This window comes from Lontra canadensis, unplaced genomic scaffold (assembly GCF_010015895.1).
Source record: "Lontra canadensis isolate GAN:19392208 unplaced genomic scaffold, GSC_riverotter_1.0 scaffold47, whole genome shotgun sequence".
In the NCBI taxonomy this organism is placed as follows: domain Eukaryota; kingdom Metazoa; phylum Chordata; class Mammalia; order Carnivora; family Mustelidae; genus Lontra; species Lontra canadensis.
In genome coordinates, this window is record NW_022631041.1 from 8,843,329 (window position 1) to 8,868,526 (window position 25,198).

General features: G+C 34.2%; 1 protein-coding gene across 6 annotated transcripts in view; it reads left to right on the top strand.

The window, feature by feature from the left end:
• STXBP5 (syntaxin binding protein 5) overlaps window positions 1-25,198 on the top strand; it is a 170,516-nt gene that overhangs the window by 75,144 nt on the left and 70,174 nt on the right. For all 6 annotated transcript variants that reach the window (XM_032873133.1, XM_032873135.1, XM_032873136.1 and 3 more), the window contains 3 exons: window positions 1,461-1,539; window positions 23,018-23,172; window positions 24,348-24,420. In XM_032873133.1, coding sequence (XP_032729024.1) covers window positions 1,461-1,539; window positions 23,018-23,172; window positions 24,348-24,420 — 307 coding nt within the window. The remainder of the gene's footprint in view (window positions 1-1,460; window positions 1,540-23,017; window positions 23,173-24,347; window positions 24,421-25,198) is intronic.

The following is a 25,198-nucleotide window of genomic DNA, read 5'->3' on the forward strand; positions in this document are numbered from 1 at the left end:
AATTTTTTTCACTATTCATACGTAGTGAGTCCACCATGTAAACTCAAGTCACTTTGTGCAAATCAAAGAAAAGCTGTTTAAACTCTGATTACATTGAATTTATGAATTAATTTTAGAAGAATTGACATTTTAGGATTTTAAGTTTTCTCAACTGGGAACATGATTTTGATGACTTAAAGGTATACTTCTATGCAGTGTAACATTTTTCTAAGAATTCAGTCATAAATGACACTAGGAAAGATGTTTGTAACATATGATGGATACAGTATTAAGCTTTGAATATAAAATTTATTTTTAAATGTAAAGAAGATAACATACAAGCATAGGAAAGAACATAAACTATTTTAAAAAGAAGACGTACAGAGGACCAGAAAGTTGAAGAATCTTCTAGAGATTAAAATAATACAAATTAAAATTAGATACCCTTTCTGATCAAAAACAAACAAAAAAAAATAGCATTGTTTGGGAAGAATGTGGCAAACTGTGGTCTTAAACTAATCGAAGTATGAATTGGTACAGTGTGTTTGGAATACAGTTTGACCCAGATACCTGTTTTCCTAAGAATTAAGCCTAAGGAAAAATCATTAATTTACTCACTTATTAGTTACTGAGCACCCACCGATATGTCAAACAATACTTGTCACCAGGGATACATCAACAGAAAGCGCACATACACTTAAAAAACGTTTGCTTTCACGGAATTTACATTCTTCTTGGTGAGTCAAACAGAAAACAATGAAATTTTAAACAAAAGTTTATTAGAATGAGCTATCTGTATTATGGGTGGTGTGGGGAAGCTGGGAAAGAAGTATTGGGATAGGGACATGTGTCTAGGATCTCCAAAAATAAGATATTAATATTGAGAATGATCTCTAAAAATGAAGATATGTTTTATTTTCTTTATATTTTTCTGAGTTGTTTCTACAATGAACATGTCGGAAATAGCAGGACTCAAACATTTTTTTAAATAATATGTAGAGGTTGGTTTACTTTAGCGTTCTTTTTGGACATTACAATAGATGGATTTTACTTTAGGAGAATACATATAAATGAAGTTATTAGCATAGGTTTTAATTTTGCAACTGTCACACTTGGGTGAAAACATGATTTAGATTTGTTTTTCTCAAATCTAGCTATTTTAAACTTGAATTCATTTAGAAAATTAAAATTCTGCTTGCTTATCTGCAATTAGGAACATTGGGAAGGCTATCAATATATTTTGCAAGAATTTTGTCACATAAATGTCATTATTAAATTACTCTTACGTTTCAGCACTGAATTTCAAACAGTAGATTTACTTGGTTATTTTAAATATTTTATATTAAAATACTTCTTTTCAAAATCATTTAAAAATTTTTATGGTGTATTTCATTTTACTTTCATTTTATATATAAATTATCAATATAAGAATTTAGAATAACTTAGAATTCTAGAATTTAATGCAGGAAAATATATTTTAGGAAAACAATTAAAGGATGGGAAGAAGCCAGAACCCTGCAAACCTATCCTCAAGGTGGAATTCAAAACGACTAGATCTGGGTAAGATTTTACTTCATTGCCAATATTCATTGTATATAATTACTCAAATAGCACTAAAGGCTATTTTATCATTATGTTGTAAAGCCTACTTTAGAATTGTCTAGCTCAGTCTTAAAATTTTATGCATTATTTAAACAAAAAAAACTAAAATTGATAAGTTTAGGATAAAGTATTTCTTTGTATTCTCTTTGTCTTTACTAGTTTGTAACATATCTTGGAAACTTTGAATAATCTTTCTTGTCAAATGTTATACATTCTGTTAGTCTTCAGTAATGGTGTTTATTCACTACTGAAAATTATGGAATAAGCAGTGAAAAATATTTAAAACTTAACCTATTTATGATATATATGTTAATTGTGAAAGTTAGATGTATTCTTCAAAAATTAAATCTCATAAGAATATTTGACAATTACAAAAATACATACAGTTTAATATTAAAGGAAGTTTGTCAGTTTGTATTTTATATTTTTATATGTATCAAATGTTTAAAAATACAATAAAGGAAAAAAATTATAAATGTTTCTTTGAAAATGCCACATTCCATTAACCCCTAAAAAATGCCTTTTAGTTGTGTTCTAGTTCCTGGGAAAAGTGTGTGGTTTTATTTAGTACAGCTGTGTAAGAGAGTGAATTTACTTAGTATATATACTGCATTGATTCCCAGACTGTGGTCCTTGGCTAGCAGCATTAGCTGAGAACTTGTTAGAAATTCAAAATCTCAGACTCTACTCCAGACCTTCTGAATCAGATACTCTACCCTTGGCTAGAGCCAACTGATCTGTGTTTTAATTAGACCCACAGGAGATTCTGATACATGGAAGTTTAGAACCACTGATGTATGTTTTTATATAGTTTGTTTTGCTATACTTATATAGCAGTTTATGACCACTGCTTGTTAAAACTGGCTTACTTCCCTTTGTAATTTGCCATTCTTCTAATCATAATCATTTCAGCCCTATTCTCATTTGAGAAAAATCAGTAAGCTAAAGAATTGTTAAGATTGCTATTATTTGTCCTTGATCCTCATTAACCTTCTTCTGGGATTCAAAAGATGTACTGTGTTCCAAAAAGAGGTTGAATGAACTCCAAAAGGAATGGCATCTGTTTAACTGACTGTGGCACCCTCACTGTGAGACCTTTGGCATAGAGTTACTTGATGTCTTTGTGCTTCAGTTTTGTTAGTTATGACATGAAGATGATAATATGTCCGAAGGTCATTGTGACGACTTAAGTAAGACAGTCATATATTGAAAATATTTTACAGAGTGTCTGGTACATAATAAACTTCCCATCAGTAGTTGCTCTTACTGTTTCTAGGAAAATTCCTACTACCAATTGATTTTTTTTTTTTTTTTGGCCATAATTTGTTGTATGGCAAAGGAATGTAGGTAGGAAAAGCAATGACAGCCAAGAAAAAAAAAAGTGTGTGGGGAGAACCAGAAAAAAACCTGTTTCTAGTTTATAATGAAGCATCAAATGAATTGTCTAAACATTTAAATTAACAGTGCTTATTGTCTTCTGAATTATCTGTTCATTTTAACAAATACTGATTGGCAACAAAGATAAAAGTCCAGGGAAGTTCTTTGTTTTCTTTCCCCCTCTCTGTGATTTACCTATTCCTGGTTTTGATTCTTATAAATGGTAATACTTGTGTTTTCAGTTTCTTCAGGATGGCAGCAATATTTTTTCTTCCATAAGATCAGACATGAAAAAAAGAAGTCTAGCTCTTTTGCATGCATTTGAAGATACCTGTGTGTGTGTGTGTGTGTGTGTGTGTGTGTGTGTGTAGATACTTTTAAATAGATCAATAGGATCACTCTCTGAGAACATTCTTCACCAGCTTTCCAATTTCTTTTTCACCTGGGTTAGGACATGCAGTAAATTAAAAGGTTCTTCTTTCATCAGGGCCTTTTTCCTTGTGACTGTTCTAGAATTCCAATGTGTAGCCAATGTTGAGAACTACTGCATCCCTCATTGCACCTATAGCAGAATCACCCTATATTAAATAAGTTAGTCAGCTCTCACCTTTTCCTATTCCTAGCAAGTGTCTTGAGCAGGTGCCAGCTAAGGGGATTCAGGTTGGCAGCTGGGAATGTTGGCAAATTGCCAGATTTGCCTTCCTTCCGTCCTCAAGATCTTCTGTGTTTTCTTTTCTTTTTTTTTTTAAACCAAGAAATCATTCTAGGCAGAAAGATTCCCTTTCATCCTTTATAGCTTAGCAATAATATCACTGCTTTGAGGATGTTTTGGCCATGGTACCTAGGTTGGGTCCCCAGTAATACAGTCTGAAAGTATGCTATGTGTTTCCTTTCTAGAATTTGTACTTGTCACTAATAATGAAATTATTTGTTAAATGTATGCCTTCCCCTTTAAATATTAGCTCAGTGAAAGCATGGGACACATCTGTCTCACTTCTACTTGTCCTTGCATAGTGTTACTGAATATAAGGAAGAAGAACATAAGCTGGTGTTTAGAAAAGTGTAACCATGAAGAATTAGCTGTTTTAGGTTAACTATAACATAATTAACTCTGAGGGAAAGGTACACTCTGACAAAAAATGGAATCGAGATTTGTGTCTTTTATTTTCTAGTAAATAAAAGCATGTATTACATTGGGAGAGACCAGATTTTTCCTTTTCATAGTGAATAGTAACAATATAATTAATACAGCATTTTAAAAGCACTTTTATTAAAGATAGAGAACTATTCTTCATATGGCCAGTTCTTAATAAAAAGTCAAAACTTAAATGTTAAGTCAGTTCTGTTGAAGTTGGTTTTTTGAAAAACTGGTATGACCCAAGTGGGAAGTGCTACAGCCAGTGGTGCTTGAGCAAAGTGACTAAGAGTGAACTCTGGAGCTGGCCCACCTGGGACTGATCCTTCTTCAACTACCTGCTCATTGTGCCATCTTGGGCAAATCGACTGAGCTTTCTGTGTGTGTTTCTTTATCTGTAAGATGGGGATAATAATAATAATAGTATCTACCTCAAAGTGTAATTAAGAAGATTAAGCAAATACATGAAGCACTTGGAACATACTCTTTCATCCAGTTGTCTCACATATCACTAGTCTCAAAACAGCATTTGATAACCCCTGACAAACGTCAGCTTTTCCCTGGTTTTCCTTTCACAGAGTTGATGTGCAAGTTGCAAGGTTGACAAGACTATATAACTTACACTATAACAAGACTATAACTACAGAACTAATATTCTTCTGTAGATTGAGAATTCTCTTGTTCTTTGACTTAGTGCAGCATTTATTTATTTATTTGACACACAGTGTTACATTAGTTTTGGTAGTACAAACGCAACAATTCTGTGCTTTGTGCTATGCTCACCACAGTTGTCACTACCGTCTGTCACCACACAACACTATTATAGTACCATTGACTGTATTCCATATGCACTATCTTTCATCCCTGTGACTTATTCATTCTGTCACTGGAAGTCTGTAATGCCCGCTCCCTTGACCCATTTTAGCTGTTCCCTCACCCCTGATACTTTGTTTGTTTTTAAATAGTAGATAGTGGTCATCTGTAAGTGGGTTGTGAAAATGTTTTTGTTGGTTGTGACATCAGTTTTTAACTTCTAGACTAGAATAAGAAATAGACTATACTGCACATTTTAAGGTTAAATATTGGTTCATGAAACTTGTCCAATTGTATGTACTAATATATCCGTATACTGTATCATGAAGTAAAGTATACTTCTTACTATGAGTCATAATTATCTTACTTGAGAGCCCCTGATTTAGTGAAAATAAGTAAGAGTTTGGGTTCTCAGACTTAGCTTCAAATCCCAGTTCTGCCACTCACAACGGCTCTATTGTCTTTGGCAAGTTGCTTAACATCACTGAACCTCTGTACTTACCTCAGTGAAATAGGGATGGTAATTTCCACCTTATAAAATTGTTGTAAAGACTTGAAAGAAAAATATAATGTGTTTGTCATGTGGTAGATGTTTGGTAAATTGTAGTCCTTTTTCCCTCTACTTCTACCTTTTCATTTCACTATTAGACTACATAGGAAGTTACAGGCAGGGCCAAATTTTCAACAAGAATCAACTCAGGAAAGGTTCAAGTTTTCAAACAGGTATTCACTTGAACTCCTTAGAGTTTTACACAATGAGCATTAGAAGTTAGTCTCTCTCTTTCTTTTTTTCTCCCCCCCAATTTTACTCATTTATGAGAACACATGAGCAGAGAAGGAGCAGAGGTAGAGGGAGAAAAAAAATTTTTTTTTAAGATTTTATCTATTTAACACACAGAGAGAGATTATAAGTAGGCAGAGAGGCAGGTGGGGGGCGGGGGAAGCAGACTCCGTGCTGAGCAGAGATCCTGATGTGGGGCTCGATCCCAGGACCCTGAGATCATGACCTGAGCTGAAGGCAGAGGCTTAACCCACTGAGCCACCCAGGCTCCCCTAGAGGGAGAAAATCTTAAGCGGTCTCTGCACTGAGAAGAGCGCCCTACATGGGGCTTGATCTCACAGCCCTGAGATCATGATCTGAGCCAAAACCAAGAGTCAGACATTCAACTGACTGAACCACCCAGGCTGTTATCACAGTTAAAAATGGCAGTTTAGTCACATTTGGAGAACCATGTCTAAGAATTAATTTGCTGAGATTAATGATCTGAGCCAAAACCAAGAGTCAGACACTCAACTGACTGAGCCACCCAGGCTGTTATCACAGTTAAAAATGGCAGTTTAGTCACATTTGGAGAACCATGTCTAAGAATTAATTTACTCCCTTTCCTTATAACACATACTATGGCAAACTATTTGTGTATAGGGCCAGAGAATAAATATTTCAGGCTTTGCAAGCTGTTCTGGTCTCAACTGGCAGCTATCCAGTTCTGCTATTGTAGCCCAGAAGCAGCCATAGACAACTCATAAATGAAAGAATACAAGTGTGTTCTAATAAAACCTTCTTTATAGACACTGAAATCTGAATATCCTTTAATTTTCATGTATTATGAAATATTCTTTTGTTTATTTTTTTCAACTATTTAAAAATGTAAAAATCATTTTTAGTTTGCAGGCCATACCATACAAAAACAGGCAATGGGCCCTAGTTTGCTGACTGCACTCACCCTGGCCTGATATGCACACATGTATATGCACGATATATCTGTTTATCTGTAAGCAAATTTGAGCCCCCCCAAATGTGGTACCTGAATTTGTTTTCAACTAGTTTAGTAGATGATTTTTTAAATTTCGTATGTACACTAAAAGCTGTAGGTGGATTGCCTATATAAGAATATGAAAAAAACACAGAGGCACCTGGATGGCTCAGTCAGCTAAGCGTCTGACTCTTGATTTTGGTTCAGGTCATGATCCTTAGGGTTGTGAGGTTGAGCCCCACCCACGTTGGGTTTCGTGCAGGGTGATTCTCTCTCTTTCTGTACCCACCCCCCACTCCTCCCCTGCTGGCACACACATGTGCGCACACTCTCGCACTCTCTCTCTCAAAAAAAAATTTTTTTTGAAAAAACAAAAACAGACTAATAAAAACTCAGGATACATTTATAATACTCTAGTTCTGAAAATATCTAAAAGTTTATTTCAATAACATCCACAAACTTGCTACCAGTGAGTTTCCCCAACTGCTACTAGAAGTATATCCATTGAGAGAACCCTAACTTTCTGAAGCCCCAAAACAAACTCCCTCATGCAAAAAGATTTTTTCCCCCAGAACACATACTTGCTCTCAGTTTTTCTTTCTCAGCTCTATATTTTTCTTGAATAACTGTGTCTATGTAATAATCCATAGTAACACTTATGCTGTGTTTACTATTTGCCATACACTATTCTAAGTGCCTTATACATCTTAATTTATTTAATCTTAGCAAGCATTCTATGAGGCAAGTATTATTATCTTTGGCTTATAGATGAGGAAACTGAAACAAAGACATTGAGTAACTTGCCCAATGTCATACAAGCCATAAGTGGAAGACCCAGATTTAATTAAGTCTGTACTCTTACTTTACTTCCTTTTTTTTTTTTTACTTTACTTCCTTTTTAATGAAACCTACTCTCTGTTCACATTAACCACCAAGTCCCAAGATCATATAATACCTGCAGATCTCCCAGCAGCAATTGCTCTGCTAACCTATCTGATAAAACTGTGATGAAGAAACTCACCAATTTAGTCACAGATATGTTGACCATTGAGAGTAATATTTTAGAATCTAGTATCTACATCAATAAATGTGTTTATATTGTCGTTTTCTATCATGCATGGAGCTTTTTCTTTTTATTTTCTTGGCACCAGTGTATTAGAGTCAACAAATGTTCCATCTTCATTCTCTCTCCATCCCAGTTGATGGTTAGCCATAGCAACCAGAAGAGACTCATTCAGATAGCATGCCCACTTTCAGAAACAGAAGTAGTTCCCTTTTGTATTCTTAACAATTCTCATAGCCTTACTTGAGATGAAACTAGCTTCTTGTCTTTGGAGCTCAAGACTTACTTAGATGGCTTGGCTTCCAAGCACCAAGAAGAAAAAACTAGATGAACAACATTTGTTATTGGACTTTTATTAGCCAGGTATTCTGCTATGCAGTTTGAATGCATTACCTTCCATAATTCTAACAACACTTTGAAATAGGCACCTTTATCATCTGTATTTACAGATATAAATAATAAGTTTTGGCTTAAGTTAACTTGTCCTACAAAGTAGCAGAGCTGGAATTTGAGCTCAGGTTGACTCCAGAGATAGAGTTGTTTATCAGTATAGTGAACACTTCCACAAGTTAAGATGGATTAGGATAAAATTGTCCTAATGATTCAGAGATCACTTGGTTTGCCAAGAACTGATTTTTTATTTTATTTTTAAAGTAGGGCTTAAGCTCATAACCCTGAGATCAAGAGTTGCATGTTCTATCAACTGAGCCAGCCAGGTGCCCCCAAGATTTCTTTTTTAAATTTGCTAGTTTATCAGATCATCTTCCTTAATTTAATATTAAATCCTACTCAATATTAGTAATCATATTAATGTGAACTAAGAGGAGATCTGTTTGTGTCTGTCTAATAGGGTGGATAACTTAATGTAAGTAACCTTAGCTACTCAAAGGACTAGAGAGCTTCATAGATCACTTCTAGACTACAAATTCTAATTTGACAAAGTCTGGGTTTGGGTTTTATGGTATCCCCTTGTGGTCATGGCATTTGATCTTAACAGTGTTTAGGAAAAATCCATAAGTCGATTTATAATTAATTGTATCTAATGAGAGAAGATATCTTTGAGCCCACAGATTTAAAATTTCATATTTCTCAGCAGATAATGTTTCCTTTTCTCTTGTTACTTTTCCCATGTTGGTGAGAGAGTTTCAATCTTAGGTTGACTAATTCTCATTTTGTCACTATCCTCAAAGGCATTCTTATGACCTACCCCAGATTTATCTGTATTATCTTCAGTCTCTAAAAACATGAACACTTTCTCCTAGCCTTAATCTCCAGACCTCTTACCTAACTAAAATAAATTACCATTCACTTTCTTAATTTTAAGATAACATTTGACTTACGTTCCCTAACACTGTAATTGTATAATCCCACATAGCTAGACAACAAAGACTACTAGATTAATGGCTCTATCTTCTGATATTAGAATACCTTATTTAGCAGCTGCATGGAGATTGGGGTTTGTCTGTGGCTTCTATGAATTTAAAGCACTAAGATCCCTCTGTTTTTAAGTTTTTCACTAAATTAGTTTTTTTTAAAGATTTGCTTATTAGAGCACAAGTGAGAGGTGGAGGGAGAGGGAGAAGCAGACTCCCTGATGAGCAGAGAGCCCCATGTGGGGCTCGATCCCAGGACCTTGAGATCATGACCTGAGTGGAAGGCAGAGGTTTAACTGACTGAGCCACCCAGGTGCTCCCTTAAATTGGTTTTTAACTCATTGTTAAGTTAAAACTGATATGACTTACTAAGTCTGCTGATAAATGTGTTTTGTGATACATTTGTATATCACTGGCAAGTTTTATTTGGTAACTATGTTTGAAAATAAACCTGTATTAAGCCCTTGAGGTACATTTAACCAGTGGTGGTTGCTGGAATGAAGGTGAAGAAAAAGGTATAAGACAAAGGAGTGCATTCAGAATGGTTCCGACAGCTCAGAACCCTTTATACAACTGACGCTCTCAGCACTGGTATCTTATTTTGAAAAACACAAAAGTGAAGATGTAGAAAAAGGAGGACTAGTAGATTTTGAACAGAAAAACAAAAGCAAAAACAAAAAAAAATAAAATAAAACATTCCCAGAACACATCCTTGAAGTGTTTGTAGGAGAGACTAAGTAAGTAAGCCTTGTTTGCTGCTATAGAAAGATAGGTTAGAATGATAACGGAAGGAAGATCAGAGGATACTCATTGTAAGAGGAATTAATTTGTAAGAATATTTTATTAGCCTTGTTTCAAACATGAGCCAGGATGTAGGAACATTAAAAGAAGGAAAAAGAAATGGGTGGATTAACAGAAAATGCTGGTTTACTTATTTATTTTTTTTTAAATACTGCTTTAGAACATGTGTTTAGTGTATTCAACAGTAGATTAAAAATAGCATTTACATTTCATCAGGAAGAGTAAGACACAGTTTTGTTTTCATTGTAACTTGGGGAAGACCTCCATATGACAAATGGCAGAAAAGAAAGAACTGTTGGAATAGATGATGCTGAAAATGAAAAGGAAATAATTTGGGCAGAAAGTTTTAGAGTGAATTTCTCAGGATTAATTCAAAGTACAGGTGAGGAAGATAATTTTCTTTCTGAATACTAAAAGCATTGTTATATGATTATATGATCTGGATTCTTCTGAAAAAATTTTTTGGCTACAGAACTAAAAGTCTTAGGATTAAGGTAAGTTTTGGGTTCTGAAAAGGAACCCCAAAATCAGTAAAGTAGATGATGAGTAAAAAGTGCAGTAATAGAGGGGTGGGGTATGCTGGCCAAAGGGTGGAGTGAAGCTGGAGGAATCAAATGATGGAAGATAAGACTTTTGGGCCCCTTCTGTGGGGACCAACACAGTTAAGCACTTGGTAAACACTTGCCGAATGGATGAATCATAATAATATTCCAACTTATTTTGTGTAGCAATTCTTGAGTTGCCTAGAAAGCAGATAATTCTTCAGCATAAGCTACATTTTTATATTACATTGTAATTCCAAAAGTAACAGTCATAGATAAGGAAATGATGTTAAAAATTGGCGAACTATTTCCATGGTATTTCATAGGAAAAATGTGGGTTTTTTCCAAAAGTATAATTAGTCACAATCGTTAATATTAATTTTATTTTTTTAAAGATTTTATTTTTAAGTAACCTCTATGCTGAACTTGGGGCTTGAGCTCACCACCCTGAGATCAAGAGTCATGGAGGGCACGTATGCATGGAGCACTGGGTGTGGTACATAAACAATGAATGTTGGAACACTGAAAAGAAATAAGATAAAATAAAATGAAAAGAAATAAAATAAAATAAAATGAAAATAAATAGATAAATAAAATGAAAATGCCCTTACATTGTTTGGGTAACAAAATTACAGTTGCCAAAAAAAAAAAAAAAAAAAAAAGTCACCTGATCTTCCAACTGAGCAATCCAGGCACCCCTGTTAATTTCATTTTTTTTTTTATAATTTTATTTTTTATAAACATATATATATATTTTTTTTTTTCCCCCCAGGGGTACAGGTCTGTGAATCTCCACGTTTACAAACTTCACAGCACTCACCATAGCACATACCCTACCCAATGTCCATAACCCCCCCAACCCCCCTCTGCCCAGCAACCCTCATTTTTAACCAGCATTATCTTCTTCTCTAGACTGTTTTTAGAAGTACCTAAGTTTGTTTCTTTTTTATTATAACATTAAATAAAATCTTCACAAAAGAAACATATTACCTATAATTTCACTACTCGAAACAAATTTTTTTCTTCTGTTCATTTTCCCTCAATCTTTTTTCAGATACATACACATTTTCACTTAATTATATTCTTAGAGCATATTCAGTCTGGTGAATTTTTTTTCCTGCTTAACATGTCTAAAATATTACTAGTTTTTATCTATTCCTTAAAATAATTCTAAAGCTTATGTGCTTTACACAGACATTCTTCTCTTTGGCTGAATATTTATTTTTTGATATTATAATCACGTTTTTCATATTACAGATAAAAATATAGTAGTGAACAGATTCTCTTTTTTGATGTTATAGTTAATTCAACAGATTTTTTTTAACAATTGTACTGTTTCTTTACAGTAAATTTCCAATGGTGAAATTTTGAAGATAAAAGATTTTTATGAATCTTGACAAGTTCCCACATTGCTTCTTGAAAGTATCATACTGTGTGCACTTCAAAGACTTAGTATAAACTGTAACAGTTTCATCAGTCTCATCAATGGGAGATGTTTTTGTTTTAGTAATTTCCTTACCTTAAAAGTAAGCATTTATGCTTTGGAATCATCTTATATTTTGTCACCACAGTGTGAACTCCTAAATGAGTACTGTTATAATAGAAAAGGCAACCTGCTCTGATAATAGGGACCTGAAGTTAAATTTGTTTCTATCTGCATATTAAGTGGTGTTTCATAAAAATTTTACAACTTAGTTTTTTGCAAGCAGTCATCCAGCTCAGCTTTTATGTTTTGGCAGGGACCAAAATTATTTATATGTTTATCCATGCCCCTGTATCTAGAAATAGATGAATTTAACAAAGTTGGCATATTAATGGCTGATACTCATTTGGTAACACATCTTCCATTTCTGAAATCCTAAAATAGAATTTTTAAAACCTTATAGTTATTTTTTTTTAGTCTAGTAGTTTTTGATGTGTATTATTTATAAGAAGGCACAGCTTCCTTTCAAATCTAATTGTTTCCAAAATTATCTCTTACTTGTTAAGGATATTCAGATAGTCCTTTCTTACACTTCGTTCTTTTACACTTTCTTACACTTTTTTCTACTGCTGAAGTTCATTAGCTTTCCTATGGTTTCTTCTTTTAGAGCCATCCCTTCTTCATCATCTAAATTGGTTCTCTGTTGCATCCATAAAGCTTTATGGCTTGTTGAAACTAATTTAAGGGTAGGCTTCCATCATTATTCATCCTAATCTGCTTTTCTTTTTCCATCTCTAAAATGCATCTACTTATGATCTGTGCATGGACTGAATATCTTAGTGATGGTTCACTAATTGTTCTAGTCCTGGGCTGCTTATAATATATATTGATATCAGCTTATATGCTTTAGGTTATGTTGTTCAAGGGGACAGGGATCAAATCCATGTAAGACTTTGTCTGCAGTAAATGATTTTTTTTTAAAGATTTTATTTATTTATTTGACAGGCAGAGATCACAAGTAGGCAGAGAGTCAGGCAGAGGGAGAAGGGGAGGCAGGCTCCCCGATGACCAGAGAGCCTGATGCCGGGCTTGATCCCAGGATCCTGAGACCATGACCTGAGCCGAAGGCAGAGGCTTTAACCCACTGAGCCACCCAGGTGCCCTTGATTTTGAAAACTGTGCAGTGTTCTTTCAGAGATAAGCTTTGAAATCATACTTGTAACACTATGAACTTCATGTATAGTTCATGTAATTACAAATATTCTGCATGACAAAGACTTAATTGAAGGTTTTAGATTTCTTTTTGAAAAAATGCCTAATTGTTATAAAAATTCTTTCATTTGAATTGATACTAGAAAAAAAAAGTTATGGACTAATACAGATTGCTGTAGGGCCATAGAAATTTCATGCATCCTAACCATACTGGATCATGAAACTATAATACATCGAAACCCCAAAGCATAATTTTTCTGGAATTTTTATGGTTAGGTTAGGTCTACCAAATTCTGTACCTTTATCTCATTGACTTATCATGTTGATGCTTAAGTTTATTTTGCTTTCCAGTTTAATGTCAGCACCAGAATGGATGCTATGCGCTGGAAAGCACAGGTAGAGAAGAGCTGTGTTGCCATAGACATGACAACTTCATTATAATAGCTTTTGTTATGACTGTCAGCCTTTACTGGTCACAAGAGAATATTATAATTCTTCTAAATTTATTAAGATTCATGAAATGTTCAGTTTGTAGGGGCACTTAAGCTTCTGCTTTCAAGGTTGGGAAGATGTTCTAAGAATTTTTTTTCTTTTTCTTAAGTGAGGACTGTAGAATTCATGGAGTCTTTTTCTGTCTTATCTCCAAGTTGAGTCTTGCCAGCCACTCATTTACATGAATTTCACATGTTAGAGGACTTGCTATTTAGCACGTTATTGCTATGTAACCCCTAAGTTCTTATAGTTTGACTGGTAATGAGAAATCATAAAGACTTCAGTGAATCTTCATCATTGTATTAATGGTCAAAAGACCATAATTTAGAGAAGAATGCCATTTTATTTCTTTGTATGGTACTAATAGAGTCCCTGTTAATAAACTTAAGCTTACTTATTATTACCTTTATTATAACACCCTTTTATATTATTATATAATCTCTTAATAATTATAACCAGTTGTTTTAACTTGTATTAAAATGAAAGCCTGTCATTATTGCCCATTTTCTTTTGTGTGGGCTTAATTTTTATATGTATACTATCAGTCCCTAAACTGGTCTCAGGACTCTTTACACTCAGTGAGAACCCCAAACATCATCTACTTTATGTGGGTTTTAACTATTGATATTTACCCTACTAGAAATAAAGTTTAGAATTAAAAAAATACTTATTAATTCATTTAAAAATAATAACCCCTGGGCGCCTGGGTGGCTCAGTGGGTTAAAGCCTCTGTCTTCGGCTCAGGTCATGATCTCAGGGTTCTGGGATCGAGTCCCGCATCGGGCTCTCTGCTCAGCAGGGAGCCTGTTTCCTCCTCTCTCTCTGCCTGCCTCTCTGCCTACTTGTGATCTTTCTCTGTCAAATAACTAAATAAAATCTTAAAAAAAAATCTAACTAAAAACATCTTTATAAAAAAATAATAACCCCTTGCATGTTAAGATAAGTAAAACATTTTAAAATAACTCCTTCTAAAAATGTACTAGAATTGTTTATTTTGGAAATTTCTTTCAAGTGTCGTGTAATAGACTACAGCTAAAGTCTCAGATCTGCTTCTACAGTTGGTCTTTTGTGATAATGTTCTTCTAATTGAGGCATACAAAGAAAATCCAGGTTTACACAGGTATGTAGTTTGACTTTTAAAATAACGGTAAATATTCTTTGCCACTACACCCAAACTTGACAAGTAGTAGATTCTTAAACATTGGTTGTAGTGGGAGATCTGAATTGCTTATTGGTAAAATTTTTTACTCTCTCCCCAAAATTCTTTGGTCTTTCAGCACTTGCAGTGACTCTTTCACTCTTGCATGCTTTTGTAACATCATGGCACTGGTAAATAGGAAAATACTGATTGACTCTTTGATATCTTCTAGTATTGAGGCATTTCATTGTATATCTTTAAATTGCTGATATCACCACTGATCTCCTGCGGAAAATCTTGAAGTATTGGGAAACTGTGAAATTCTTGGCAGATAGAAGTTCCCAAACTCTTAATTTTTACTTGAAAGCCCAGATTTTATCATCGTAAACAAATAATGTCAGTTGCTTTTCCTAAAATAAGATTCACTTCATTCATTTTTGGGAAGATTACTGTCAATTACCCAAACCTAAATTATAGTTTGTTAGACATCCTGGAAGCAAAAATAATAGATAGTTTAGCTCACAACTCTGACAACTGTACAAGTGCTTTTCTGGAAATAATTGTCCAATTCAGTGTACAGAAGTGCTTTGTGTATATTTTTATTTCCCTAACACAACATTAGAAAGACCTATTAAGGGTCAGTATTTAAAATTAGTCATCTTACTACTTCATCAAAGACCTTTGGAAGTGGAAGGGAAAAAATCCTTTTAACGTGAAGCAATGAGGAATAAAATGAGTAGTCTAGGTTTGTGCCATGGCTTTGGTTCATGCTGAGATACCAGGAGTTGAATCCACCTACTATTACTTTTGTGCCATCAGTGTAAATATCACCACAGTGAAAAGGCCAATAGTGTCTTTTTTTTTTTTTTTTTTTTTTAATGAAGTGGTTTTATCCTCGACCTTTTGAAAAGGATCCTGGAAACCCTTAGGGGTTCACAGACCACATTCTCAGTATCACTCTTGTATATTTCATGGCAATTTATGGAAGTGTTTGGAGATTCCACATTTTTAATAACTAAAAGGATATGTATTAAGTCTGATTACTATAACTTTTCATGGAAAATTATATCAATAAAACATAACAATATTAAAATCTTAATTTTATGCAAATACTGCAATATACAAATCTACTAAATCTATACCATTGTTAAATTGCTCATTTAGACAAAAACTTGTCTAAATCATGTTCCTTTATTTTTTCCCCCTAAACTTCTATCTTTTTATCTATATTAGCAAAGGAGAGTATTAGGGTTAGTCACTAGTGAAACATAGCTTCGAGGCGGCTACTCTGGTTCTCAGAGAGTCCTCTTAAAATTGGCAGAGGTATAGATCTGAACTAGAAGGACACTGGAATATTATCATCATGGTGCTAGTAAAGTAATAGTCACTTCCTGAGAATTCATTTCATACTAGTCACTGTAATAAGCCATGTATATGCAATGTCACTTTATCTTTATAATTAACTCTATGAGGTGTATATTACAGAAGAGAAAACTGAGGCTCAGATAATTAAAATAAGTTTTTCAGTCCTCATAGGTACAAAGTAATAGAGCTAGGATCTGAACATAGATGTCTTCTTCCAAAACTTGGGTTATGACCCATTGTGCTTCTCTGCATTCAGTTCCTTATCATAATGGTTTATTCTTATGCTACCTTGTTATTTTCACGTTTACTCAAAAAGGTCCCTGGTGAAAACTTGTCATAACTAAGCAGTAGTTCTCTTATCAAATAGTTGTTTTAAAGAATTCTATGGCTTCTGAATTAACTTCAGAGTGTGAGGGAGTTTGGCACGTTGCAGTGAGGTCTTCAGTGACATCCTCACATATCTCCCTGGTCATGATAGGGTAAGTCAAAGCAGTATCCTCAGAAGGCTCAACTTTTTGTTTTCTAGACTAGTGCTACTCCAAGTATGGTGCATGAATGGTTCCAGTCGGCTAACTCTGAGACAAAATACAGAAATCAAAAGTAAGAGTATGGAAACTTGAATATCATTTGATATTACCACAACGTCAGTGGACACATTTAGTTGTTTTTCTTACAAAACAAAGATTTTTCAATGAATTCGATTTTTTTAAATAGTTCTTAACCACAGACAGTTTAAGAAGCATTGTTTGAAACTGTAGCATTCCATGATTAAAAAAGTGCTTTTAATTCATCTCCCTAATATTTTGTTTTCTGTTTTGCTTTTCAGCCCTTAAAAATTCATTTTTTGAAACCCTCGTTTTTGATTATTTCATTTTGATATACTTCAAAAAACTTAGCCTTTAGCTTTTATGTGAAAAGTAAGCAATTTGACAACAAATATGAGATCATAGTTGCATAGATTTTTCTTAAGACTATTCAAATTAGATAATCATAATTTAGAATTGGAATTTGAACTGAGAATCTTAGAAATCTGATGTACAGTCTCATAAAAGTCATATATTCATTCAATAAAAAGCTAAGCACTGGGGGCGCCTTGGCAGCTCAGTGGTCAAGCAGCTGATTCTTGATTTCAGCTCAGGTCATGATCTCAGGTGTTGTGAGATCAAGTCCCGTGTTGGTACGGGGCGTGGAGCCTACTTAAGATTTCCTCTCTTATGCTTCCTCTGCTCCTCACCACCCCCAAATAAAGTTGAGCACTGAGGTTAGAGTAGTAAAGAGAAGATATCTGTTAGCTTTCAAGAGCCAAGGTATAATTCATTTCACCAAATTTATAGTTAAGTGTTTCCTTTGAAATAGAAGAGCACATCTGCATTTGATGAAAGTTGGAGAATTTAATAAGGTTAGTAATGTAAATTAAGGACATAGAGAATTTGGAGCTTAAATTCCAATTTTAAAAATACACAGAAGTAGTGAATAATACAGGTGGCAGTACTAATTATGCAGAAAGTATCAGAACAGCACAACAGTTACATGTCAAACTACTTTAGGCAGTGTCTATTACCAAATTTGGCCAAATATTACCAAATCCTACAGCATTTCTGATTGTAAGTCCTAGTATTAGTGACCATCTGAGTGATAGGTTTAGTGGTATTTAAATATGTATTTGTTAAACACTTTTTGGGATCCCTAGCTAGGGCCTGGGGATGCAGAGGTAATTATACCCTCTGTTTCCTAAAGGAGCTCACAATACAAAGGGAAACTAGATAAACATAATGACAATTCAGTGTGGTGAATGCTGAGAAGAAGTAGGCACAGGATTCTAGGAACACAGAAAGGGAACCAAGCACAATCAGTGTGGATGGATCAGGGAAGGTTTTTCTGAGGAGATAGTAATTGGACTGAGTTTTAGAATGCTAAAGTCAAACAGAAAATGAGGGGAAGTATATCTCAGGCAATAAACAATGTGTGCAAATGCTATTATAATAATTTCAGCTGCGGGTTATTAGGGCCAGAACTAAAGTTATCTTGGGGCTGATATAGAGGAGACAGGTTCTTAAGATACTAATACAGGGAACAGGATGCACTTTATAAGATTTGGAGTTGTGTCATCTCTTATCACATATTGCTTTACGCACTGTGTTGTAGCCCCATTGGCCATTTATTTCCTCAGATGTACCAAACTCATTCCTGACTTGGGGTCTTTGCCATTATTCCTGCTGCCTAGAATGTGCATCCCTTTTCTCCCAACCCCAAGCTCTTTGACTGGCTCCTCATCATTCCGGCCAGCTCATCTGTCATTACTTCAGGGATCTTTTCTGACCACTCTTAGGGTAACTGCTCTGTGGCCTCCCTCACAGTCAGCCTACCATTCCACATTGTTTTATTCTCTTTGTAACACTTGTCCCAATGTGCGTGTTCATGTAGACTAGACATGAGTGCACTGTTTTATTCTCAGGAATACAGGTGCTCAAAATAAATTTGAATGAATGGGTAATGTTGCAGAACTGAGCTGAGCAAATTGGTTATAAAAATGGCTTTTTGGGTAGAAGTACTTCCTTTAACTGAAGAGTGCTTCATATGAAACACAACTTGAGCCAAACCAGTTATTAAGGCCAGTCTGGGGAGGTTAGAAGACAAAGGAATTAATTAAAAGTGTTCAGCCTCTTAAAAATTTCAATCAGATTATGAAAGGTCCAGGGGCATGTGGGTGGCTCAGTCCCAGTTAAGCATCTGACTCTTCATTTCAGCTCAGGTCATGATCTCAGGGTGATGAGATCTAACCCCATGTCAGGCTCCACGGCCAGCATGGAACCTGCTTAGGATTCTCTTTTCCTCTTCCTCTGCCTACCCCTGCATGAGCACATGCATGGCACTTGGTCTCATAAATGAATGAATGAGTGAATGATTAAATGATTAAGTTATTATAATGTCCAGACACCCTTCTAATGCAGATATCTTCACAAAATGACAGTCTTGAGGAGCACCCAGTATCATTAAAAGAAATTCTACTGAAATTCGATGTTAAGTTAATGGGATAAAAATTATCTTTTCTCCAGGTCTTACTGTAACATCAAAAAAACTAACATTGTGTTTAAAAACAGATTCTCCACCTCCATAATTCATATGCTACCTAGAAATAATCTAGATTTCTAGAGTTTTTTATATAATTCTAAATGCCAACAAAACAGTTTATGTAATTTTCAATATCTAGTATTAAAATACTTATCATTGCATTTATGACTACTTGTTGTAAAGTATTCATCTCATTAATATTTCCTCTTCAAAGTTTGGTTCTTTATAAAGAAAAAATATAATCTCTTGGGTGTTCATAAGTCAGGTGATTCCTGCCTGGCAAACTCAGATTATTTTTTTTTTTTAAAACAACACATAAGATATAAGGGAAAAAAAAGTCTTTAAATGTATACATATATATATATGCATTTTTTGCTAGATTTGGGGAACTTTTATTATGAAAAAGAATATTAACTTGGTATCTCTTTGAAACTGCTTCTTACTCATATTTTTTTATTCTTATACTTTTATCCCTATTTTTTTCATCATGTATTTTTTTCTTTCCTAAGTTTAGAAGGAAGTATAGGCAACTTACAAGGCCACTGAATACACACTTAGTTGCCTTTTGAGGATAAACCTACCTAATTGCCATGATGTTATTAAATACCATTATTAACAATTTATCTAATAAACTGGTGACTTACCGGGCAAACCTACCTGATATTTCCATGGAAATTTTATTCTATTATGTAGCTCAGCATCTGCCTGTTCCTGGTTTTTATATTAACAATGCTGCTTTTTTTTTTTTAAGTTGGCTATATGTAAAAGCATTTATCAGACTATTTTTTAAATATTACTTATAAAATACATGGCCCGGGCCTCCGGTCTGTAAAAGATGAAGTCAAAGTCTTCATCCTTCTTTCTAGTATTTTATATTCAATTGTATGGAAAATTTCAAAGTACGCAAGAGAGGAAATGTATCCTATTTATTCATTATATGTGGAACAAAAGGAAAGAAAATTAAATATGCTTTCCTAACTATAGTCAGAATAATAACACTATGCAAAGTGATTGAAACAATGTATTGGTATAGTTCTTTTTGGGAATTTTAACCTTGATTATTGTCACTTAGGTGGAAAAATAATATTAACAAAGTCATTTTAGTGGTGAAAAATCCAAATGATAGTGTAAACTAAAGAGTGGTTAGTGTAACGTACATTTCTGTTAATTCCATTCATTTATGTATTCATTCTACTAATTCACCAAGTTTTGGATACAGCAAAGGAACAAAATGAACAAATCTCCTTGCCCTCATGGAGCTTAAAATTTAATGAGAAAAACAATAAACAAAATAAGTTTTTTTCTTTTTTATTTAATTTTATTTATTTTTTTTAATCATTTTTTAAATTTATTTTCAGCATAACAGTATTCATTGTTTTTGTACCACACTCAGTGCTCCATGCAGTCCCATGCCCTCTCTAATATCCACCACCTGGTTCCCCCAACCTCCCACCCCCCACCTCTTCAAACCCTTCAGATTGTTTTTCAGAGTCCATAGTCTCTCATTGTTCACCTCCCCTTTCAATTTCTCCCAACTGCCTTCTCCTAACTCCCCATATCCTCCCTGCTCTTTGTTATGCTCCACAAATAAGTGAAACCATATGATAATTGACTCTCTCTGCTTGACTTATTTCACTCAGCATAATTTCTTCCAGTCCCGTCCATGTTGCTACAAAAGTTGGGTATTCATCCTTTCTGATGGAGGCATAATACTGCATAGTGTATATGGACCACATCTTCCTTATCCATTTGTCCATTGAAGGGCATCTTGGTTCTTTCCACAGTTTGGCAACCGTGGCCATTGCTGCTATAAACATTGGGGTACAGATGGCCCTTCTTTTCACTACATCTGTATCTTTGGGGTAAATACCCAGGAGTGCAATTGCAGGGTCATAGGGAAGTTCTATTTTTAATTTCTTGAGGAATCTCCACACTGTTCTCCAAAGTGGCTGCACCAACTTGCATTCCCACCAACAGTGTAAAAGGGTTCCCCTTTCTCCACATCCCCTCCAACACATGTTGTTTCCTGCCTTGCTAATTTTGGCCATTCTAACTGGTATAAGGTGATATCTCAATGTGGTTTTAATTTGAATCTCCTTGATGGCTAGTGATGATGAACATTTTTTCATGTGTCTGTTTTTTTAATGATAAATTCTATGAAAAAAACTAAAACAAGGATATATGAGAGTATAGTTTTAAATAAAATACTATACACACATACACATATCCATTATATATATTAAAATAGGTAAAATGTTTCAGTATTAAAAAACAATTGAGTTATTTGACCTAATATTTGTATTTCCTTATAAATTACACATTTGTACTACTACTCTAAGTAAATTTTAGTGGAGTTTATTTATTCTAGAGTTTATTTTAGATAAAAATAAACAATTTAGAAATTTTAATGTTTCCACATGCCAAAAGAAGGGGAACTTTCATAATGGATAATAATGGTAATTTTATTATTTTTATTTTATTTATTTATTTATTTAATTTATTAAAATATTAATTTTAATAATAGTAGTAATAATAGGTAAATCTTACCAAAGATATGCTATGTGCCGCACATTGATGCCAGTGCTTTGTGTATATTAATTCAGTAATTGTCAAGGTATATATAGATACCACTCGGTCTCCATAGAGAGGTTAAGCAACTTTTCAGTATCACACAGAAAGGAAACCAGAGCTGAGATTTAATTTAAATTTAGGCAGCTTGTTCCAGAACAAGCACTTTTTTTTTAAGTAACAAAATATTGCTTTACTCTACTTGTCTTATTATTCACAGCCGTATAACAATAGACAAACAAGCTTCAAGTTAAATATAAGAATTAGCATTTTTAAAAAAATAATAAGTGAATAAGAACTAGCATTTTTAACAATTCTGTATTATTACATACTGCTTATACCAGATGTGAAGAGGAGGTAGGTGAATCTACTGAACTTAGAATAAGTATTCAGAAAGTACCTAAAATATCATGAGGGGACTTAAGAAAATCTTATATCAAACTTTTAAAATCATCTGTTTGATGTACCATAAACAGCTTCCCACCCAACAAATGATGAGACACATAGCAGATCAAAGCTAATTCCTTAAAATCAACGAACTCTTACCAAACAATTAGAAAAGGATTACAAATCTAATGAAAACATGGACAAAAAGCATGAATAATCAAGACAAAGATAAATACAGGCCAAAACATATGAAAAGATATTTTTCCTTTTGCATATTTAAGGATACAGTTTTAAAAAGCGAATCTAGATAAATCATTAAATAATGGCTAATAGGGAGACAGTTGTAGAGTAATCAGAAGTGGCAAGCTGGCAGCTAGTGGATGTACATGGAGCTGTGGTTGGAGAGCATACCAGCCAATATTCCAGAAGTCCTCTAGAAAATGATTTTGAATAACTGTTTTCTCAAGGGTGATTTATAGCTAGTACGTTCCTGCTACATCAATGAGAAGTTAATTTGTTACATACAGTGGATGCCTCAGGCCATAAATACTCTCTTAGATCTGTTGAGAAGGCCTGATTATTAGGATTGGAAATAAAGGCTGTACATTCAGGAGACTTGACCAGTAGAAACACAGAGATACTTTTTTGACAGTTGTATAAAGAGGATTAAAGAAAAATATTTTAGGGACCAAGGCGAGGTATGAGTGTCAAACGTGGTCAATGTTCATTCTTACTGTAGATTAATTTTCATGATTTCACTTGGGTCTTACATAATGCCATTTAAAAAAGCCACGAGTATTCAATTAAATCATGCATTAAGATGTTAGAATTTATTATTTCACTATTTAAAACGTTTACAGTACAGCAAGAAAATAGTCTCCACTATGCTATTTATAATCTGCCTATGTATTTTATTTTCAGGGAACCTTTTATTATTTTATCAGGAGGTTTGTCCTATGATACTGTAGGAAGAAGACCCTGCTTAACAGTTATGCATGGGAAGAGTACTGCTGTGCTGGAAATGGACTACTCAATTGTTGATTTTCTAACGCTGTGTGAAACACCATACCCAAATGGTAATAAGCTTTGCATCTTTAAAACTCATTCTCTATAGATATCTGCTATTCAGAACAAAGACCTGTAGTTTCCTTGTCTTAGTATGCTGTAATTCTTCTGGGAGAGAGATGCTGTCTTCATAACTTTACAAGTTTTATCTCAAAAGTTAATTTTGTTTAATAAGCTTTATCTGGTTAGTGTGAGATAGTAACCTTTAGTGCCACTTAAGGGCAAACAAAACTGTGGACATTAAGAAACATTTTAGAATTCTATAGAACACTAGTATATTAATCAGGGTTCTCCAGAGAAACAAAACCAATAGGGTATAGAGAGAAGAAGAGAGAGAGAGAGAGAGAGAGAGAGAGAATGAATTTATTTTAAGGTACTGGTTCATGCAATTGTGGAGGCTAATAAGTCAAATTCATTGAGCAAGATGGCAGGCTGAACATTCAGAAAAGAGTTGTCTTGAGGCAGAATTGCTTCTTTTTTAGAACCTATCTTTGCTCTTCAGGCCTTTAGCTGATTGAAGCCCACCCACATTATATCTGATAATCTGCTTTACTCAGAGTCTACTGTTTTAAATGTTAATCACATCTAAAGAATACCTTCACAGCAACATTTGGATTTGTGTTTCACTGAACAGCTGGACACCAAAACAAAGACAAGCTGACATAAAATTAGCCATCACAACTAACATACATTCTTTCAAGAGGAATTTAAATCTGGATCCGTTTTATTTCATTTGAAGCCAATTGAAATGTAAAGCTGTAATGTATTTTATAGTTAAACAGGTACATATAAAATATCTAAGAAATTATAGTAGTATAGTAGTACTTGAGTTCCTATGAGATCCAATGGTAAGAATTGTTCTTACAGTTGTTGTAATTTAAATTTTGGGTTTGTTGCCCATGCCCCACCTTGGATTTTGCAGTACCATAGAAGTTACTGTAAACTTCTTGTCTTATTCATCTTTACAAAACTGAGATAATTTTTTCTGAGTTATTATATAGATCTATCTCATTTAAGACAAAATTGTCTTAAATTACATGTAGTACAAGATCAGAATGTTACATACTTGAGAGAATGGAACAAAATAATAAAAAAAAAACAAGAAATGTTTATGATCTAATTCCCTATCTTCTTGCATATTTAAAACTATTTAAAAACTATTTAAAACATTGTTTTCCTATTCTAGATTTTCAGGAACCATATGCTGTAGTAGTTCTTCTGGAAAAGGATTTAGTACTTATAGACCTGGCACAAAATGGGTAAGAAATAAAATTTGGTGAGAGTTTATTTTAGTATGTGGTGAAAGAGAATCTTTTTAGCATAGTGTTGGCTATTTCTTTTGTTTGAAAACACTTTATTTATATCCATGATCTTGACCTCTTTTTACAGATCCAGGCACACATTTCTAATTACCTGCCAGACTTACCAGATCCAGTATGTTGCTTATACAGAGTTTCCATTTTTTTAAGCCAACATTTGTTGAATTTCTGAAATTTAATATGATTCAACTTAATACCTAGACACCGTGCAGGGAGACAAAATAAGTCCAGAATTGATCCCATCACAGTTTACCTCCAGATAAGCTCTGTGCTCTCCCCACCGCAGTGCACTCTCTGGCACTGTCACGAATCCCGTTGTCAGAGTACTTTTACACATAGCACCAAGCTCGTCACTGTCCTCTTTTAAGAGTCTCATACTTGGCTAATGGAGCCAACTGGCACCCTGTGATTCTCCTCTTTAAACCACTGTGCTTGCTATCGTTGTTTGGTATGAGAGCACCACCTCTTCTTGCTGCTCTACACAGTAGAAACTTAGGATACCTTTCCAGCCTGATTTCTCACTGTCTTCCTGCAGGTGCCTTATTCCCTAGAAAAACTGAACTATGATCAAACTTCAATGCTTTTTCCTATATGGCTCCCAAGAGCTGCAAACTTCACTTGCTTCACTGATGTCAAAACTCCATAAATCTTTCAAAGTCAGCCCTCATCTCCACTTTAAATGTTTCCCCCTCTCTCTTAAAAAAAAAAAAAAAAAAAA